At 37.2% G+C, this 18,827-nt stretch overlaps 1 protein-coding gene across 9 annotated transcripts in view; it reads right to left on the bottom strand.

The window, feature by feature from the left end:
• The window catches only part of SSBP2 (single stranded DNA binding protein 2), a 121,655-nt gene that overhangs the window by 13,478 nt on the left and 89,350 nt on the right, over positions 1 to 18,827 (bottom strand). For 6 of the 9 annotated variants that reach the window (XM_077936256.1, XM_077936254.1, XM_077936251.1 and 3 more), the window contains 11 exons: positions 18,702 to 18,761; positions 17,549 to 17,615; positions 16,497 to 16,567; positions 13,969 to 14,060; positions 12,248 to 12,296; positions 11,351 to 11,386; positions 8,927 to 8,981; positions 7,988 to 8,058; positions 7,471 to 7,549; positions 5,090 to 5,118; positions 4,282 to 4,380 (listed from right to left, as the gene is read on the bottom strand). In XM_077936256.1, the coding sequence (XP_077792382.1) occupies positions 4,282 to 4,380; positions 5,090 to 5,118; positions 7,471 to 7,549; positions 7,988 to 8,058; positions 8,927 to 8,981; positions 11,351 to 11,386; positions 12,248 to 12,296; positions 13,969 to 14,060; positions 16,497 to 16,567; positions 17,549 to 17,615; positions 18,702 to 18,755 (702 nt within the window). In that variant the 5' untranslated portion in view covers positions 18,756 to 18,761. The remainder of the gene's footprint in view (positions 1 to 4,281; positions 4,381 to 5,089; positions 5,119 to 7,470; positions 7,550 to 7,987; positions 8,059 to 8,926; positions 8,982 to 11,350; positions 11,387 to 12,247; positions 12,297 to 13,968; positions 14,061 to 16,496; positions 16,568 to 17,548; positions 17,616 to 18,701; positions 18,762 to 18,827) is intronic. The other 3 variants (XM_028749534.2, XM_028749536.2, XM_028749538.2) reach the window with 1 other exon arrangement.

Raw genomic sequence — 18,827 nt, 5'->3', positions numbered from 1 at the left:
GGCACAACTCCTGTAGATGTTGCAACTCAACAAAGCTGATTTTGATACTTAATGGCTACACTGAAAGCAACAGAGAAATCAGTGTGCTGGGATATCAGTAGGTTAGCAAATGTATGGTAGCTATTCAGAGAAAGTCTTTTAAACAACCTTTTAATTGGATTTCTATTCAGCTGCATCTCAAAAGACTTGGTAAAATTTGCAGTGAGACGTAAGGTCAAACTGTAGAATGATTTTAAATATCCACATAAAAAAGCTCCTAAGTTTTCCTCAGCTTCATTTACTGTATAGCAGGACTAAGATCCTTAAAATCAGCCAAGTAGAAAGTCAGTGGGTAGCAGTATCAGGGCAACTTATAATAGTGGGCAAAATAATATATTCAATAAAATGACTTCACATGCCAATTCATTTAGCTCCCTTCCCCATTTACCAAAACTGATTTGTTCCATCCAATTTCTAAGTGAATTATGCTGAATTGTGAGGTAAGGAGAACTACATTTATTTTAGTATTATGGGATTAAATCTAAGAGAGCTATATCTTTTAGCAACACCCTTAGTGTTGCTCTGCTTACAGTAAGTCTTCTGTACGTGGAATGGAGAAGGAAGCCACTTTTGGCAATCCCCCTTATACCCCTTCCCCCCCTCTACCCAACTTGCTCTTGAGGGACTTGCAATCCTCTAGAGCAGAGTTGAGGATATTAATAATAATAATAATAATAATAATAATAATAATAATAATAACTGTTCCCCTTCCCATTCAGTTGATGGAAATTTTACCATAAGCTTGAGTGGCACTGCTGGATACAACTCAGATTTTACATTAAGCTGGTTTTATTCATTTTTTAATAATTACACCTTGTAAAAAATAATAATTGTAGTGATCTTTTTCTCACTGCTAATTCATACAACAGCATACTTGTGACAGACACTCAATGAAAAAGCATACAATAGTTCTGGAAATATGAAACTTTGCTTGAATTTGGGCAAATTTAGGTCTCTTGATTCAAACAAAGTAGCAAGTATATCAAATTCATCTTCAGCATAAATAGTTCCAATTGGTGTTTCCGGCATCCTTTAATTCCAATTGGAGCAAAACCATCAACTGGGTCAGCATAACTGATTTTTAAAAATATAGGATTCATTAAGAGTTCAAAATCTAACCTTAAAGAATGGAGTATGAGCATATTTTGAAGACTCATGGAAATATCTACCTTCAGTGCAATAGGTAAACTTATTTGTGAATGAACACTAGAGGGCATTATTGTTTATCATTATCTTAAAAGACTAACACAAATGTGCTCAGGAACGTATTTTAATTCAGCCATTTCAGAATGACTTTTTTTCAGTTGATTTAGGTAGCCAATAGCCTTGACGTCCATTGGCTAAAAGTTAGAGTCTAGTGTTGGGATGCATTTCAAAGAACAGACCTAAACAAAAAATTTATATCATGTCGTTTGAAGAGTTTGGAATATAACTCATAACTTTTGCCATATTTAGGGGCCAAGAAGGTTTTAAATGATTGGAAGAGATCCACAATGAAATAGAAAAGCTAGTGGAAGCATCATGCAAGAAACAAAATAAAACCAAAGGAAAAACCACTTATAGCCATATGAAAAAGGTGTAGCCTATGGATAAAATAATTTATGAATTTTATCTACAATTCTCCTTATTACACACCATTTAGCTAATCAGTCATATCTGCATGGAGTTAATGTTTATTTGGCAAAGCATTATGCATCACTGTTGCCTATCAGTAGTAGCATCTAATTCTTTATTTAGGTTAATTTGTATAATGTTAACTCAAAAATAATTTTATCTAAACAATAAAATCACATAAGCAAATATTAAATTAAAAAAATAAATAAAAACAATTCAGCAACCAGCAGTAATAATGTAGAAGTATTTGTGGTTCTTTGCAGACATGTAGTCCACTTTTTTCTCCACTAATAGTAGAAAGTAAACAAATGCATATTTGAAAATATAGTTTATAATAAGTGACAACTGCCTATGTTCTCATGGGAAAAGAGCATTACTTGGCAATGCAGTAATGTTAAGAGAGAAAAAATGGAACAGCACACTCAGAGCATGTACAAAAATAGCACACACAACAAGGTTATAGTTCATGTTTTAGTGTCTCAAGGGAAGTTTATTTTAATTTGCAACAAAATAGGAACAGGAAGAAACATGAACAGCTAATTATCCAAGGATATCACTATGGCATCCTATCAGTGTACAACTGTTTAATAATTAGGTCTAAAGGAAAAGACATACCCCCCCACCCTATTGTGTTTTTAATTAGATTTTTTTATTATTGTAAACTGCTTTGGGATAAAGGTTTGCTGAAAAGTGGGATAAAAATGGAACAAAGTGTTTATTACAGTTAATTCCATTCTTACATTATAGTTATATATTTATATCCCACCTTTTCCCCTTGCAACTCAAAACAGCCAGGCAGTATCCTATCCAAGCCTGTGCCTGTTTCTTTGCTGCATAGTGTGTCTTCCACTGCTCTCCAATCCAAAGAGCTGATCAGCTGCAGCAATTTTCCAGCATGAATGAAGTGCTCCCAGGAATACAATATGCCCAGGAACACATATTTACCTGTTTACCTATTTAAAACTCAAACCATCCTAACCCAACTTTCAAATATATTTCATTCTGAATTATAGGATTATCTACCTCTGTCAACGACATTTTCATGACTCTGTGGAACAGCTGAATGACAATGGAAGAACAACTCACTGTTTAAGAGTTCATCTGCTTGCTGCTATAGAGCACTGCCTTCATGTTCCTATCATGTACTAAAGTCTACTAATCCAAGCAGTAGCAAGTCTATTTTCTTCATATCCAGCATGCCCACTATGGGAAAGAACACTAATCCTGCCCATCAAAGTGTGCTTCATCATAGTAGCCTAATAATTTGTGGGGTAGAAGAGCAAGGACCACAACCATGGTGAGCTACAACTTCCATTATCTGTGATCAGAGGCCATGATGGCTGGGACTGATGGGAGTGTGGCCAGGCATCTAGAAGGGACACCATGCTGACTATAGAGCATTATGGGTTGGCATCGTCTGCTCAGAAAAACTGACATCAGTTTATCAATATAGATATCTGGTAGTCTTTGGCAACACACTGTATGTGAGGGAATGTATATCACATTCACCACGGTCACATCTTCATTCTGTTACTGAACCCAAAGGCACAGTATGGTAGGGACACTTTTACTTAATGGTATCCTTGCCTATATAGGTTGCAAATCTTCATATAGCCAATCTTCATACTTCCAAATGCAGTGTAAAGCAGTTTTCAAATTTTTTTGTCACCACCATCACAATGAATCTGTTTGCACCAAAACTTTGGTGTTTTTTTTTTGCTCCCTTTCAAATAATACTTAAGAGCTTGAAAAATATCTGTTGCTTTGTGACACTGGTCTGTATTCCTTTGCTGACAACAGGGTATCAGACAGGTCCATATATGCTTCACTACGAATTCAGCCCTCTTCAATAAATTCTGTATACAAGTTCAGAAAAATGTTGAAGGAACAGATTGGAACTTTTTGAGAACAGCCATGCCACCATTATACTATTTTCTGCAAAATCATCAACAAGACAATCTCTACTTGTGGAAAGAAGGAAGTAAAAAAACAGCTAATTTGTCAGAATTGCCAAAGCACGGTGATCCTAGCACAATAACTGATAACAGGCTAAAAATTGGTGTGTGGGTGTATAATATACAATAAATAGGTCTATATTTTAAGCTTCATAAAACCATTTTATCCATAAGCAGAATCTATACTACAATCTTCACACATTATACACATTTTTCATGTTACTGTGTATGCCATTTGCATGATGCTTTCACTATTTCAGTATTTTATGGATCTTTTCTAGTCATCTTTGGCCTTCATATCCCAAATAAACTAGGCCAACTGTGTGAAAGTTATCGTCTCAAACATCTAAATGGACGGGTTGCAAAAATCCATTTTCAACTTTTCTTTAAACGCATCACAATAAACTGCAGGAAAATTTGCAAAAAACAACAACATTTAGCTCAAGTAGGTGGTGGAACAACAATGGCCTAAAACGTCTCCAGGAAATAGCAAGCTTTTAAAAGAAAAAGGTCCTAACAGCCAAACTCTGGATTCTCTTCTGAAAAACATCTGATGTGTGCTATGTTCAAATTTGTTTGATTGCCATGATTGTAAGCTTTCTAAAGGACTGAAAGTAATATAAACATGTGCAAGTTATTCAGTAGCAACCAAAAAATAAAATATAATACTTACACTCTCACTCTGAAAAGGGTTTAGAAAGTTTCCACCCATTTCACCATCATCTCGAGGGGTCCCGGGCTGATTGCTCATGCTCATATTACTGGGAGAGTTCTATTTGAAGAAAACAACAGGAGAGCCCATGCTGTATGTGTGAATTCATTCTTGTTTTATGTAAATGAAAGAATTCAAGGACGAAAATATAAAACCCATAGCACTGCCACATTGTATTCTTGCCTCAATTCTCACGAGTGATTGACATATATTTTATATTTGCCATATGAGGTCCAAAGCAGATCTCTTCCTCTATGATCCACATATATGTATACTCTCACATAGTGCACCACCAATAGATGGCTAGTTTCTCTTAGAACTCCTATTAAAGACACCTCTGGCCACAAACCAAAAATCAGAATGTGCCCCCAAAAGGTGTTAACTTCTGGTTTGTGAGGTGGCATATTGATGGGGGTTAAGAACATACTTAATGCAGCTGTCTGGATTATGGCATTTGCATCATCAATACTGAATACATGCAGTTTAATACATTGATCACAAATAGGGTAAGTGATTAGAGATCATCAGGAAAATAATCCCTTATATTCAGGAAAATCAATAAGCTAAATCCATTTAATGGAACACGTATCAAGATTTAGTTTCAACCTTCTATAAATGATAATCTCGTTTGCATAATGCCCTCAAAGTGTTGATAATCCAATAACAACTACTTCATTTTAAACAAGGTGTTTGTTTGTTTTCAAGTGTTTAACCACCGTAATAAATCTGCTTAGAGAAAATCAGTGCCAAACATCAAATATATACTTACTTTGGAGATACTGTCCATGTCTCCTGAGCCTAAAATTAAAATGAAGATTCAGTTTAGTTGTGGATTTCATCACTGAGTCTTTTCCAAACGTGAATACCTTTAATTTTGCCACAATTACGAGCCTTTTAATTTCAATGGGTCCAATAAATCAGGATCAATAGCATGACGCTGCAAGTTTAGGTATAAAATCAGTTATCAGCTATGGCTTAGGCACATAAAGGTTGAAATGAGAGGTGTGGGTGTTTGCTATATCGTAGTAAGAAGCTAGGTGCCTCATATCAGGAAATATGGCAAGATTTCAGGTTGGCTAGAGCGTGAATTGGAAAAGTGGTACAGGGCCAAGACACCAGGAGTTTCAGCTAAGGTCATTGTTAAAGCAAAAGGGGAAGCTTAGGGAGCCTATCAAGGAATCCTACAGATACCATTCTATCAGGAGGTCCATTCCACATGATGTTTCAGCTGTGGCTCCGATCTGGTGGAACGCTCTGTCACAAGAGACTAGGGCCCTGCGGGACTTGACATCTTTCCGCAGGGCCTGCAAGACAGAGCTGTTCCACCAGGCCTTTGGCCAGGGCACAGCCTGACTCCCTCCTTTGGCAATCCTCACAGAACTCTAGCCCAATGGTTGCCATTAATCTGATTGGAATTAATTTTATAATGAAATGATTTTAGAATGTTTTATCATTTTACTGTTGTTAGCCGCTCTGAGCCCGGCTTCGGCTGGGGAGGGCGGGATATAAATAAAGTTTATTATTATTATTATTATTATTATTATTATTATGTTCGAATCAGTCCTTTAGAGTTGGGCCACCTAACCTTTGGAACTCCCTCCCATCATATCAGACAGGAAATCTGAGCTGGATTTGAACTGATTTTATGTATGTGTTGCTGCTTCCAACTTTTTCTATTGATAGTTGTTTTCCAAAAATGTTTCTGCATGCAATTGTTTTTAACTTTATATATGCAACTGTTTCACAGATGTCATTATATTGTAAATCAGTTGTCTCCTGGGAAATGACTCATAAAATAGAATAAATAAGCAATTACAGTGCTAGAGTACAAACAACTGCATAGAAAGGGCAGGTGAATCTTTTGACCTTGACCAGTAGACTACTTTTTGGAATTATTTTGGTGCTTTGCTCTGTTGGATTATTTCTGTGTTGGATTATCCCCTGGGAGACCACTTCTAGTAGTAGACTGTGTAATTAGATATATAAGAAACCTTTTATTGGTATTTTCTTTATATAATTGTGTGAAGTCTGTGTGAGACAGTGTATGTGTTCTCAATAAAGAGTCCCTAGAACTTTAAACATACATGCTTGAGCTATACCAACTTGAGCTCAGTGGATGGATTCCCAGGGACCAGAGAAAGGTAAGGCAGTAAGGAGGTTGTAGGATACTTCCAGGTCAAGTCCCAGTACCCAGTTAATAATTTCACAAACATCTAAATCCTACAGTCTACTCAAAGCTTAGCAGAATATATCATCCAATGTTTTTACATTTTAAAAATCATTTTTTTCTCCTGAGTATTTAACTTTTTTCCTTTAGGTTATGATATACTGCATAAGAATATGTGCTTTTTTTTTAACCTATTGTGTTTCTGTGAAGTTGCTACAGCTCAAGTTGGGACAGCCAAGATGAGTAAATTGAAACAAGATGTATGCCATTTTTCTGCATTCTGCTTGACCTTTTTTTTTTTTTTTTGCAAATTCACACCCAGAGCATGCTACCACCAGCAGAGGAGTTGTTGTTTTGACATCCTTGCTCATGAGAAATGAACAAAAGTCACAGTTGTTTACCGTCTGTCTGCTGTATTGTGGCAACATCTCTGTATGAAACTAGTTGCATTATCATGGATGAGGAAGAAGTGGTCAACCCAAGTAAAACAGTCCTGTGCAAACACCCCACCAGTTGCCAAATGAGCAAAAACTCTCCCCCTCCGCATAAACAGACTTTCCCACTATGCCCTTGCTTGTTCTTTTAGTATTTTGATTTTGTAACTCAACCCTCAGTTGTTTTTTATTTTATTTTCACCTTAACTTTAAGGAGAGAAGTTCCAGGACTTTTAAATTTCCTGGCATGTTATCATGAAACCTTACTTCAGAATCATAGCATGTTGGGGCTTTCCACCTGTGCGGTTTTATTCTAACTTCTAAAACACATGCGACTTAATTTATAAAGCACGATAGGAATCCCAAGGAGACAATATATATTTTGTATGTCAGGGGTTTTTTTTTGCTAGAAACCTGAGAATTGCCATTTAGAAATCAACTTCCCTGGCTGCAAAGGAAATTTTGAAAACGTAATGGAAGTAATTCAAAACAAGACATTCTGAAATGAACTCAGTACAGAGTTAAGAAGTCAAGGTGTAGTACTCTTACCTAATGATCCATTCATATGATGTGAATCCATTCCACCCAATCCACCCATAGGGCCGTCAGACCCTGGTCCCATTGGAAACTGCAGAAAGTTAAAATACATCATACTACATGCTATTAAGTAACTTTCACCACTTAATAAATCTATGGTAAAGAATAAACTGCATGGTAAAAACTGGAATATGAATAACAATCTTGTTTCTATTTCTGTCAATATTGTATTTAAACAGTAAAAATAATTATCTCCAGAAATAGCTAGAAAAAAAGCTAGGAAATTACCTAAACCACGAGAGATACGCACATAAGCAATATTTATGTTAACATCATTACATCAGAGTATGGCCTTGGAGCAGCCACTGCAAACATTTCTATATTAATGAAAATTTAGTGGAGCAATGTTGGCATGTATATAAGTCATGTTCTTTCACATAAAGGGAGATAAGACATACAAGAATAATGTTTCATACACTAGTGTTTAAGCTGCACAATTTAAATATGTGTTTTCATTTCTGATATTTACATTAGGTCTGTTGGGTCCAGGAGGAACTGCATTCATTAAAGTGTACATATTGTCTCCGGAGTTGGTTGAATCTGAAACAAAAATATATGTAGGAGGTCACACATCTTCAATGGAAAACAGCCAGTGAACACAATGAGCTATTAATTCAAGGCATGCTTACAGTGCCACGGAAGAACACATTTCAGAACTGCTCTCAAATTGGACGTACAGTACACATTATTGTTAACACCAACTGTAATGTATTTTGCTTATAAGCAGCATTTGGCTAGACTGTGAGCAAATGCTTGATAAGGGATTTGTTGCAGATGTTAAAAGGAAAACAGGAGCAAATATTGCATAGGCATGGACCAGCAGCAGTTTCCTTCTTTAACATGGAAAATAACTGAACCCAGATGAGAATCCATTAGTATTCAAACTGAAGGGCACCAATATCCAATCTGCTTTACTTGCTCCATTAATGGTTTGTGAGAAGGCACTTTCCCAATGTTTGTGCAAGAAGCAATGACAATGAGAAGTCTGGCCTTTCAAAATGGAAGAACTGAAGAGGTACAGAGGAGAACCAGCTATGATTTAACAAGACACAATTTGGCACTGGGCCAAAGTCAAACAGTTCCTGCCTTCTTGGTAATTTCTGCCTGTTGTGGATGCTCTAGCAAAGGGACATATTCAGGTTTGAAAGAATGATTCATAAAGCTGTGTTAGTCTTCCATAATTAATAAAATTATAAGTTGCATCCATGTATAGGAAGATGGAAGTGGTTCAGAATCCTAAAGTGATTGCTAAAACGTTAAGCAAAATTACATAAATTTCTCTTACCTGTGTATGCATTTAAATTATTTGTTGCCTAAATCATGCATTTCCAGAATTTTAAAAAATGACGTACATTTTAAAAAAAATATTTTGCATTGCTTTGACATTTTCTGGTTAAAATTGGGATACCTGCTGGACTAGGCATGATGGGTGTTCCCGGTGGCCCCCCGCCTCCTGGTGGACCCTAAAAACCAAACCAAACCATTTAATTAATAAACACACAAAAGAGCAGTCAGGATCACTGAAGAGACTGAAGTAAACAATATGCTTTTGAAGGGTTTCCCCACGTGACAGAATTAACATATTTTATTTCATCATTCATTCACTCAGATAGTTGAGTGCTTATCAATTCGGAAGTGAAACAAGGCTATCCAAAAATAAGAGAGCAATTTCTACATACACATGGAACTCCCCAGTTATGTGCAAATATATGTCTATATTGTTTTTAAAGTAGCAGCTGAGCTTACTTGAACCATGACTGGTAGAAGCACCAAGGGCACTTTAACCAAGTTGGGAGGGGAGGGTGTGTGTGTCAGGCATGTAAGTTCTGTGCCTTCCTTACGCCAGTCAGTTAAGGATCCCAAGTGCATTAGCCACATGGCAGCTAAAACAGCAAGCAAAGGGGATAAGAAGACAAACATAAAATTTGGTTTTGGCTTAGCTAGCAAGGTCAGCCAAGAAATTTGTATCCTTCCTTATCAGATTCCATCTGGGGATCAAATTACACTACTGACAACTGGGGGGGGGGGGAGGGAAACAGTAAGACAGACTTACAGTGGATACTCGGGTTGTGAACGTGATCCGTGCAAGAGGCACAGTCGCAACCCGCAGCATTTGCAGCGCTGCGTCTGCGCACGCGTGTGTCACGATTCGGTGCTTCTGCGCAAAGCGCAATTTAGTGCCTCTGCGCATGCACGAGCGCTGAAACCCGGAAGTAACCTGTTCCAGTACTTCCGGGTTCGGCGCGGTGTGCAACCCGAAAACGCGCAAGCTGAAGTGTCCGTAACCTGAGGTATCACTGTACTTACATCTTAATTGCTAATTTCTCTCACATGTCAAATTTGTCACCACTTTTAACTGTGAATTCAGGTTCAACTTTGTACACTCTATATAGGTAAAGGTAAAGGGACCCCTGACCATTAGGTCCAGTTGTGGCCGACTCTGGGGTTGCGGCGCTCATCTCGCTTTATTGGCCGAGGGAGCCGGCGTACAGCTTCCGGGTCATGTGGCCAGCATGACTAAGCCGCTTCTGGCAAACCAGAGCAGCGCACGGAAATGCTGTTTACCTTCCCGCCGGAGTGGTACCTATTTATCTACTTGCACTTTGATGTGCTTTCGAACTTCTAGGTGGGCAGGAGCAGGGACCGAGCAATGGGAGCTCACCCCGTCGCAGGGATTCAAACCACCGACCTTCTGATCGGCAAGTCCTAGGCTCTGTGGTTTAACCCACAGTGCCACCCGCATCCCTCTATATAGAGCACACCTAAATATTCTAGTAAATTTGGCAAGTTTGATAACCATGTTTTTTACACACAAGCATATTAAGGTTTCACAGCAGGTTGTGATCTTGACACTTTTGCTACCTCCAGTTATCTAGACCAGGGGTGGCTAACCTCTTTTAATGCAAATACCTCATCCTGGGGGAGGCGGGTGATCCCAGTGGTGGGCATGGTCACACCTCTCTTTCACACACCCACACACCTTCTTCTGGCCACCTTCCTGGTCAAATGATTGACTTGATGACCACGCAAGGGGAAATACAGAGCTTTAACTCTCTGGCCACGCCAGGCTTCTCTCTCCCTTTTCTGCCCTACTGGATTCTACTTTGCAGGATGAGGCTGGTGGCAATTGTGGATGTCAGATGTATAACCAAGTCATGCTATTCAATCTGTGCCAGTATGGCTATCTGCTATGTGTATCGTTATGACATAGTTCTAATAATCCTCTAAAATCACTGGTTGTAAATATTTAATAACAAAAGTTTTAGATAAAAAAACCTAGCTACATTCCCTAAACCAATTATTCTGATGATTACAATGGTGATTCTGCCACTTAAGATCAGGTTTTCAAGTCCCACTCAGTTTAAGTGAAGAAAATAAAATAAGTCAAAACAGAACGGAAAAAGTGTGAAACATGTTCTCATATTGCACAAAATTTTATTTGTGACTATATTGTTAGATACTTTTTAGGCCCTTCAATACAAATGAAATTTCTTAAATTCAAGCTCATAATTGTGTTCCTCAAAACAGCTGCTTTTACTTTTTCATTATTGAAGACTATGCATTGTACCAGTTAGAGAACATATGCTGAAGTAAAACCCAGCATTCAGGGCAATTTTGGCAAGACTGTTAACTGTTTTACTAATGAACATCAACATATGTACTACAAATATATAGCAGACGCAATGATACAAAACAGATCAGCTGTTCACTTCTCAACCAATACACATGGGTTTTCCTCAACATCTGGACAACCATTTCTTAACCCAAATGAAACGTAGCATTTATGTTAATGACTGCACATATATAAGCGGACACACACAAGCATACTCACTACATAATTCCCAGGTGACGCAGAAGAGTATGGTATCTGAAAAAGAAAAGAAAAGAAAACTGAGCTTTATTCCCTTTGAGATATAATTCTTTTATTTTTAAAAATGCTTCATTTTGAAATTTAAAAATAGTTTCTAGAAAGAAGAACAAGTCAGCAAATCACTGCTAAAAAATACCAGTGATCAAGTTATATATAAATGCCCTAAAAATAAATAAATAAATAAATAAATAAATAAATAAATAAATGCCATCTTACTACTGCCATTTCCACTATTTAAATCGTATTAAGTAAAGCTGAATATGAACATTTTATTATGGTTTTTCCATGCAGCAATTGTTGTCAGAAAGCATTTTGTGGTTTTAAATGTTCTGTATAAATCAGCAGAATCAAGAATGGAAGAATCTTTGTTAAACAAAACAGCTGAGTTCATACTATGAGGAGTAGCAACTTATTTTATATCACCTTTCTATAAAAAAAAAAAAACCAAAGGCAGCTAACAAAATAAAAAACCACCACCAAACAATTAAGGTATCAAAACATAATAAACTTAGCACGGCAGCATAAGAGGCTATTTTTAAAGTAGTGATAATTATAAGATTATAAGGAATGGGTAAACAGGTAATCCAACTGCCTTGTCACCAAAAGCCACCTGAAACAGAAATAGAAAAGCTAAATGCAAGGAAGATGAAAATAGACCTACAACAGGTACTGAATTCAGCTTATGAAAAGGCCCTCGGATGTGTATCTTCAGGGAGCAGAATGATACAGATAGTATTCCTGAGCCAGAAGGTATGTTGATAAAGTTATGAACAACTTAACAGTAAGTTTTGCTTTTTGCTTTTTTCAAACGGCATAAAACAGGATTACAAATTCCAGTACATCTTGATATATACTTACAGAATTGGCATTTGTAGGGTTTGGCCAAGGTCTACCACCTCCCGGACCCCTAAAATATAAAAGTTCACAATATAATTTGAGCTGCAGGAGAGATAAGTGGAAGGTAAAATACAGTGGAAGTCTTTTTGTGCAGTGTTGGATCCTGCTCTTAATATAGAGGCCAGTAGCATCCTCTAGTCTAATAAAGACTTCCCCAGAAATATAATATAGACACAACCTTACACCATCTAACTTCAAGCTAGACAAAGAATATTTTAGGGGGGGAAAGGGGGTAGGGGAAAATTTAAAGCTACGGTTTCCGGACAGTTAGAGGATTCTTAAACCACCTAATCTAATACCATCCACCACTTGCTTTTGCATCCATTGCCACTCCTGTGTTGTTGGAAGTCCTTCAGCTTTCTCCCAATGGAAGTGTAGCGTGTTTGAGGAATGGGACATTCACAGGGAAACCAAAATACTTGTTTACAAAGCTATTGTACTACGCACTAACTTTATGTTGGTGAAACATGGACCACTCATAAATGCCATCTCCAACTCCTCAAAAGATTCCAACAACGGTGTCTCCAAAAAAATTATATATCACTTGGGAAGACAGGCAAACTAATGTCACTGTACTGGAAGAAGCAAAGATCACCAGTGTCGAAGCAAGGACTCTTCAGCATCAACTTACTGGACTGGTCATGTTGTTTGGATGCCTGATTATCGTCCAAAGCAACTACTCTATTGCCAACTTAATGGAAAGCGTACAACAAAAGTGGACAACAAAACAGGTTAAAGACACTCTCAAGACAAATCTAAAAAAAAATGTAGTAAAAACACTGACAACAGGGAAACACTGGCCTGCGAGTGCTCCAATTGGAGAATAGCCTCTACCCAAGGTGTAATGGACTTTGAAGAAGCACAAACTCAGGACAAAAGGGAGAAACGAGCTAAGAGGAAGGCACCTTTGGCAAATCCTCATTGTGATCAACTCCCACCTGGAAACCTATGTCTCCGCTGTGCGGAGGATGTGCGGATCCAGAATTGGCCTCCACAGTCACCTACAGACACGCTGTTAAGACTATATTCATGGAAAACAATCTTACTTAGCTACAAGCGAACACCAAAGAAGAATAAGCTGTTTCTGGTAACTAAAGAGCAAGTAACTATATGTCTGACAGGTAGCATATTATTACAATGTTACTGTCTTACTTCCTTTATTTGACATATTTAACTTACTAACATAACAAACACTTCTAAAGTAAATGCATAACTATTTACATCTTTAATTCTACTTACTTCCAGAAACATGTAATACTGACAGACACCAATTGCCCCATCTTTACCACACCGCTAGCATTCTGCATATCCAATGCCTTCCTTTCTTTATCCATACTAAGCTGTAGTACCATTGGCACAAACATAATGAAGATACAGGTTGCTTTCAGAGCAACCCAGTTATTGTTCTTCTGTTGTAATCTACAAGCAGAACTGCAATTGACTTTCAATATAGTCATGATCTCCTGCTATGTTTTATCCATAGTAGAGTAGATGACATATCTGCTGTGAGAGGGGCCACCAGAAGTTCAGCACACATTCATGATAAGCCTTGTGATGGATGTCAATTTGACTCTGGATTATTTTTTAAAGGTTGATCTTTTAATTACACGTTATAAGGTTTAATGTAAAACAAGACTGTCTCTTTTTGTAAATGTTTTAGCGGCATTTTTCTTTTTACTTACATATTCATTCCAGGCATTCCGGGGCCACCTAAAGCATTCAGTGGGGGTCTCATTGCACCTCCATAGTTCTGCAATGATAACCAAGGGTCAGACTACCACAAAACAAAAAAACAAAACCAAAGAGGAGGGGGGAAAGAAAGGACAGCAGGTTAATGACTTCCCTACACATCTGATTATTGGATAGGCCAGTGCCATTCATTTTCAGAATTTGAGTTGCTTGACTAAAAACAATTATTGTTTCTACACTCTCCCTAATTTTAATAAAACTATTTAGCATTTCCTAAGAGTCTTATTATCTTAACAATGGGAGGATATGGGGCACATTTACAAATGTTAATTGATTCATGGAGATTGTAACATTTATGATAGATAACACAATTGTCTGTGAGGGACAGATTTAATATCCATTTCACAAAGTTGACTTTGTATTCCAGACATTTTGAGGGATTCAAATGGATATTTTTTTAAGTAAACTGCCTATTTAGTGTTAGTATTTAACATTAGAAGTATATACTTATACTGAATAAGATGACTGCTAAGTTTACTTAATAAGTAATCTAAAGCAAAGAGCAGGGGAATTATTCAGAAGGCACGAAAAATGTACTGAAATGCCTATGAAGAGCCCATTGCTGTGTTCAGGACAAAACGAAAATGTGCTCTCCACCTAGCTCTTAGGCTGTCACATGTAGCAATCGATTCTGGAAACTGCGCTATTTACCTGGGGGGTGGGGAATGAAACAGCACATGGGTGATATCCAATATTTCCTCTTTGTCTCCCTCACCCCAGTGCACCTTCCCCCAAACTTGTTTCGTAAGATCCTTCAACCCTTTGAAGCTGATGTGCCGGGATGTGTGTGGGCTGAGGAGAAGGAGAGGAAAGTCCTGTTGCACAAGCAAAAGTCACTAGCGGACAAGAATAACTGGGTATCACCCAATGTACGTAGCTGTAACATGACCATCTTAGACTGTGTGCATTCTCAGCTATAAGAATTGTACTATTCAAAGAGAAAGTGTGTCAATCTGTTGTGAGAAGGGAAGTCAGGCTTGAGTTCTTAAAAGTGGCCAATGCTATTTACTTTGTAAGTGTACTCATATAACACTTTCTAATTATAACAAAAATTAAAACAAAAAGCCCTAGATGAGTCTAGTCAACAAACCCATGTTGTAGGACATGTGCTCCAGACATGCCGATGTATAACAACATGCTTCTGGAGCTATGTCATATTTTATTGAAGTATTCCAGAAATAAAGGCCATCAAAATAAATGCACACATACTGACATATAAAAGCTGTCTCTTTTTAAAACTTTCAGCAAAAGCTTGACTGATTTTCATGCTATTCAGTTCAATTTTCTCTGATTAAGAATCTGAGGATTCACACTAGTTTCTACCTTGTGAAACTAAGATGTTTATTGAATACTGAAGCTAAAATAACTAAATCAGTTTCTATGCTAAAACTGTTGTAGGAAAGGATTTGGATATTATTGATTCTGTGAAAGTATACAATTTCTGTGAAAGTATACAATTTTGCCAAATGGTTTGAAAATATTTAAAAAGGCAAATCTGAGTAAGTCTTGCTTGAATGATTTGGTATTATTATGGACATATGAAGAGATTTACAGTGGAACCTCGGTTTTCGAACGTAATCTGCTCCAGAAGACAGTTTAACTTCCGAAACGTTAGAAAACTGAGGCGCAAAGGGTGGCCTACCAATTCAATAGAGAAAATTGTAAAAAACAACAGATACATGCAGCAGAAACTGTTCGACTTCTGAGGCGTGTTTGATAACGGAAGCATTTACTTCCAGATTTCGGCATTCAAAAACCAAAGCTTTCGGCAATGGAGATGTCCGAAAACCAAGGTACCACTGTATATGGATAGGTTCAAAAAGACGGTGAATGGCCATCAATTAGAAAGTTTAATTAATTTTTATTTCTTTCATGTTTTCTGTCTTTTAAAAACAATATTTTGCATTTCTCCAAGAAATAGCTAATGTAGCTATTAAACAAATGAGAAATACCAAAGGTTTTATTCTGAATGCAATTTCAGTTAAGTGGAAGAAAAATGAATGTTGCAACAAATTGCACATTTTTAAAACTACAGTCAGTGAACACAGATATGCAAAACAAACTATGGTTACACCACTATTTCCCCCGGACATTTAATACTCAGAAATATGCTGCTTCTATACCTGATGATTCATGGAATTAATAGGTAAATGAATCATCCATGTGTAGAGTAATTTCTAAGTACAGGATGGTGAGAACAAACAAACAAACAAGGAGAAAATGTGATCTTCTTCATGATCTATTTTTAAGCTTCCAGACGCCACTGTTGGAAGCAGAAAGCTGAGCTAGGTGGATTTTGGTCTAACCAAGCAAGGAATGGTTTCAGGGATATAGCATAGGCGTTCTGTGGGAAGTCATGCCTTTACACATAGCAACTACAAATAGTTGCATTATAAATTCCACATGAAAAGTGGGCATTTTGATATACATGGCCATGTGAACTGCAACACAAGCAATATACCTGAGGTCCTAAGGGAACCATTCCTCTAGGAGGAGTCATTCTCTGCATTGGCCCACCCATATTTGGATGTCCTGGAAAAGACATGTATTAGGGTACAACCTTTAGTTCAATAATCAGGTTAGCTGATTAAAATATCTTTATATTCAGAGGCACATTCTTAAATCAGATTTCCCCCCACCAACAAATTGTTAATCATGGTTAATGCAAATATTTATCATACACACACTCATATGGCAGGCAATAGATTATTGTTCTTTCTTTAACACAGAGGCAGAGTCTCTTCTAAGATGGTGCTTGCCACAACAGTGGTTGCATTAACGAAAAATAAAAAAGCATTTTCTTCAGAACTTTAGCTAAACTCATATGCAGACTTAATAAAGCATTCAGCCCCAACAACCAGTTCACTGTAGACAAGTCATGGAATGAACCTCCACTTTCATGTTTAGACAAAAAAGGAGGCTGGAAGTAATAATGGAACTATATAATTTTGGAACAACTAATACAATTTACTAAGCATTCTTTAACTGACAGTGCTAAATAATATATAACTACATTACATATTTCAATTATTCAAAAGGAAAACAGCTAGGAACTCGGGGTAGCTGCTGAATATAGCGCAAGATTCTGGGCAGAATGCAATAGCTTCTTGGGCAATCCCTAAGCAACAGTGACTTAGGAAAAGAAAATGCTATGATGGGTAAGATATTTGAATCATCAGAGACCTTTAGGTAAAAAATACTTATTCATCCCCATCAATTCTGACCTCAATATGAAGAATGTCATTATTCAATTTATACTGCAAAAGTAAAATGATTTAAACTCCAGATTTAGGCATAGAAGCTGTTCCCTTTGCATGAAGAGATGATTAACTACAAAGGTTTTTCCCTTGTATCCTATGCCACAGGACATCCATGAGAAGAACAACAGAACCATCCCACCTGCAGTGCCACAACTGTGTTCATTTTTGCCTGTCACTCTGATCGCTTAACATTCTAAGAAGAGAGTAAGATTTCTGAACCAACATGCTGTTATCTATTGATGATACAGATTACCTTGTTGCCGTGTTGGATCCATTCCACTAGGCAATAATGGCTGACTTCCTGGGACACCTCCAAGTGCCTATAAATAAAAACATTTGAATTTAAAAGTTCAATTATATATGAACAGAGAGAGGCTTATTTTTTAAAAAATAAAATGCAATGTGTTTCAAATGCCAAGCAATATTAAATATAAAAGCAGTATTTTAATATTATTAAAATATTAAAACAGTACTTTATTGAGTTAGGTTTTTAAGATAAGCTACTGACTTTCCTTACATTTTCACAAACTACAATGATTTCCAGTTCCAAACAAGTCTATCATTTTGATTGTAATTTACTTTGTTCACCCAGTTATTAGATGCCTTTTGTTAACCAAAAACTGCTGGAAACCTCAATAGGAGCACTGCATAAATTCTATTGATTTCAATGGAACATTGGTTGAACGACCACATGAAAATTAAACACGTATTTAACCATGCTAATTTTGGTCAAGTTTTATAACATGAAATAACACATTCAGTGCTGTAACTATGCCTTATATTAAGCAGTGCTTTTTAGAATCCTGATATAAAATGAAAAAAATCCACCCACAGACAGGGGAAGTCTTGATTGAGCACACTTCTGAGTGCTCTTCCAGACGAGGCTTTTTGCTGTGCACTCGCTCTATAAACTGAATTTTGCAGAGGGTCCAATTCGTAAACTGCTGTCATTCTTTAAATGGAGGCTGTCTTTGTCTTGCCTCAAATAAAAAAATGCAACCCCCCCCCCCAAAAAAATAGCAGGGGGCGGCTGCGGTGAAGCACAGTGTGTGCAATGCCTTCATTTGCCCATCATGGCCAAAGGCTGCGAAGAAAGTTGGTGTCACATTAAACAACACTGTTTCTTCACTTCTGCAGTTCTTTTTTCTTTTCTTGTTTTGTTTTGCTGCTACAGACTGATAAAAGTACAGGAGACAAAACCCCTCAGACTCTTGACCTAGACTTCTGGGAATCAAGAGGCTGATATGGTGCGTTTCCAATAAAATTTGATTTGCATTGTCAAATGGCTGTATAATGTTTGGAGTTTGTTGAAATTATTGTTCTCAAAAAGAAAGTATGCAGAGTTTTGACTTTTCTGGTTCAGTTTTCTCTTGCCCCTTGCATTTCATTAATAAAAGGACTGTTACCTGGTTAGGTATCCTTAAAGGTGGCCTTGGGCCTCCTGGGTATCGGGGGGACATGAAAGGCTGCAAAAGAAAATAACTACATTAAGAACACAGATACAGCCATTTTAAATTAAATCCTAGAAAAAC

This window comes from Podarcis muralis, chromosome 11 (assembly GCF_964188315.1).
Source record: "Podarcis muralis chromosome 11, rPodMur119.hap1.1, whole genome shotgun sequence".
Classification (NCBI taxonomy): domain Eukaryota; kingdom Metazoa; phylum Chordata; class Lepidosauria; order Squamata; family Lacertidae; genus Podarcis; species Podarcis muralis.
Note: the sequence above shows the minus strand (reverse complement) of the source record. Positions and strands in the feature narration are given on the sequence as shown.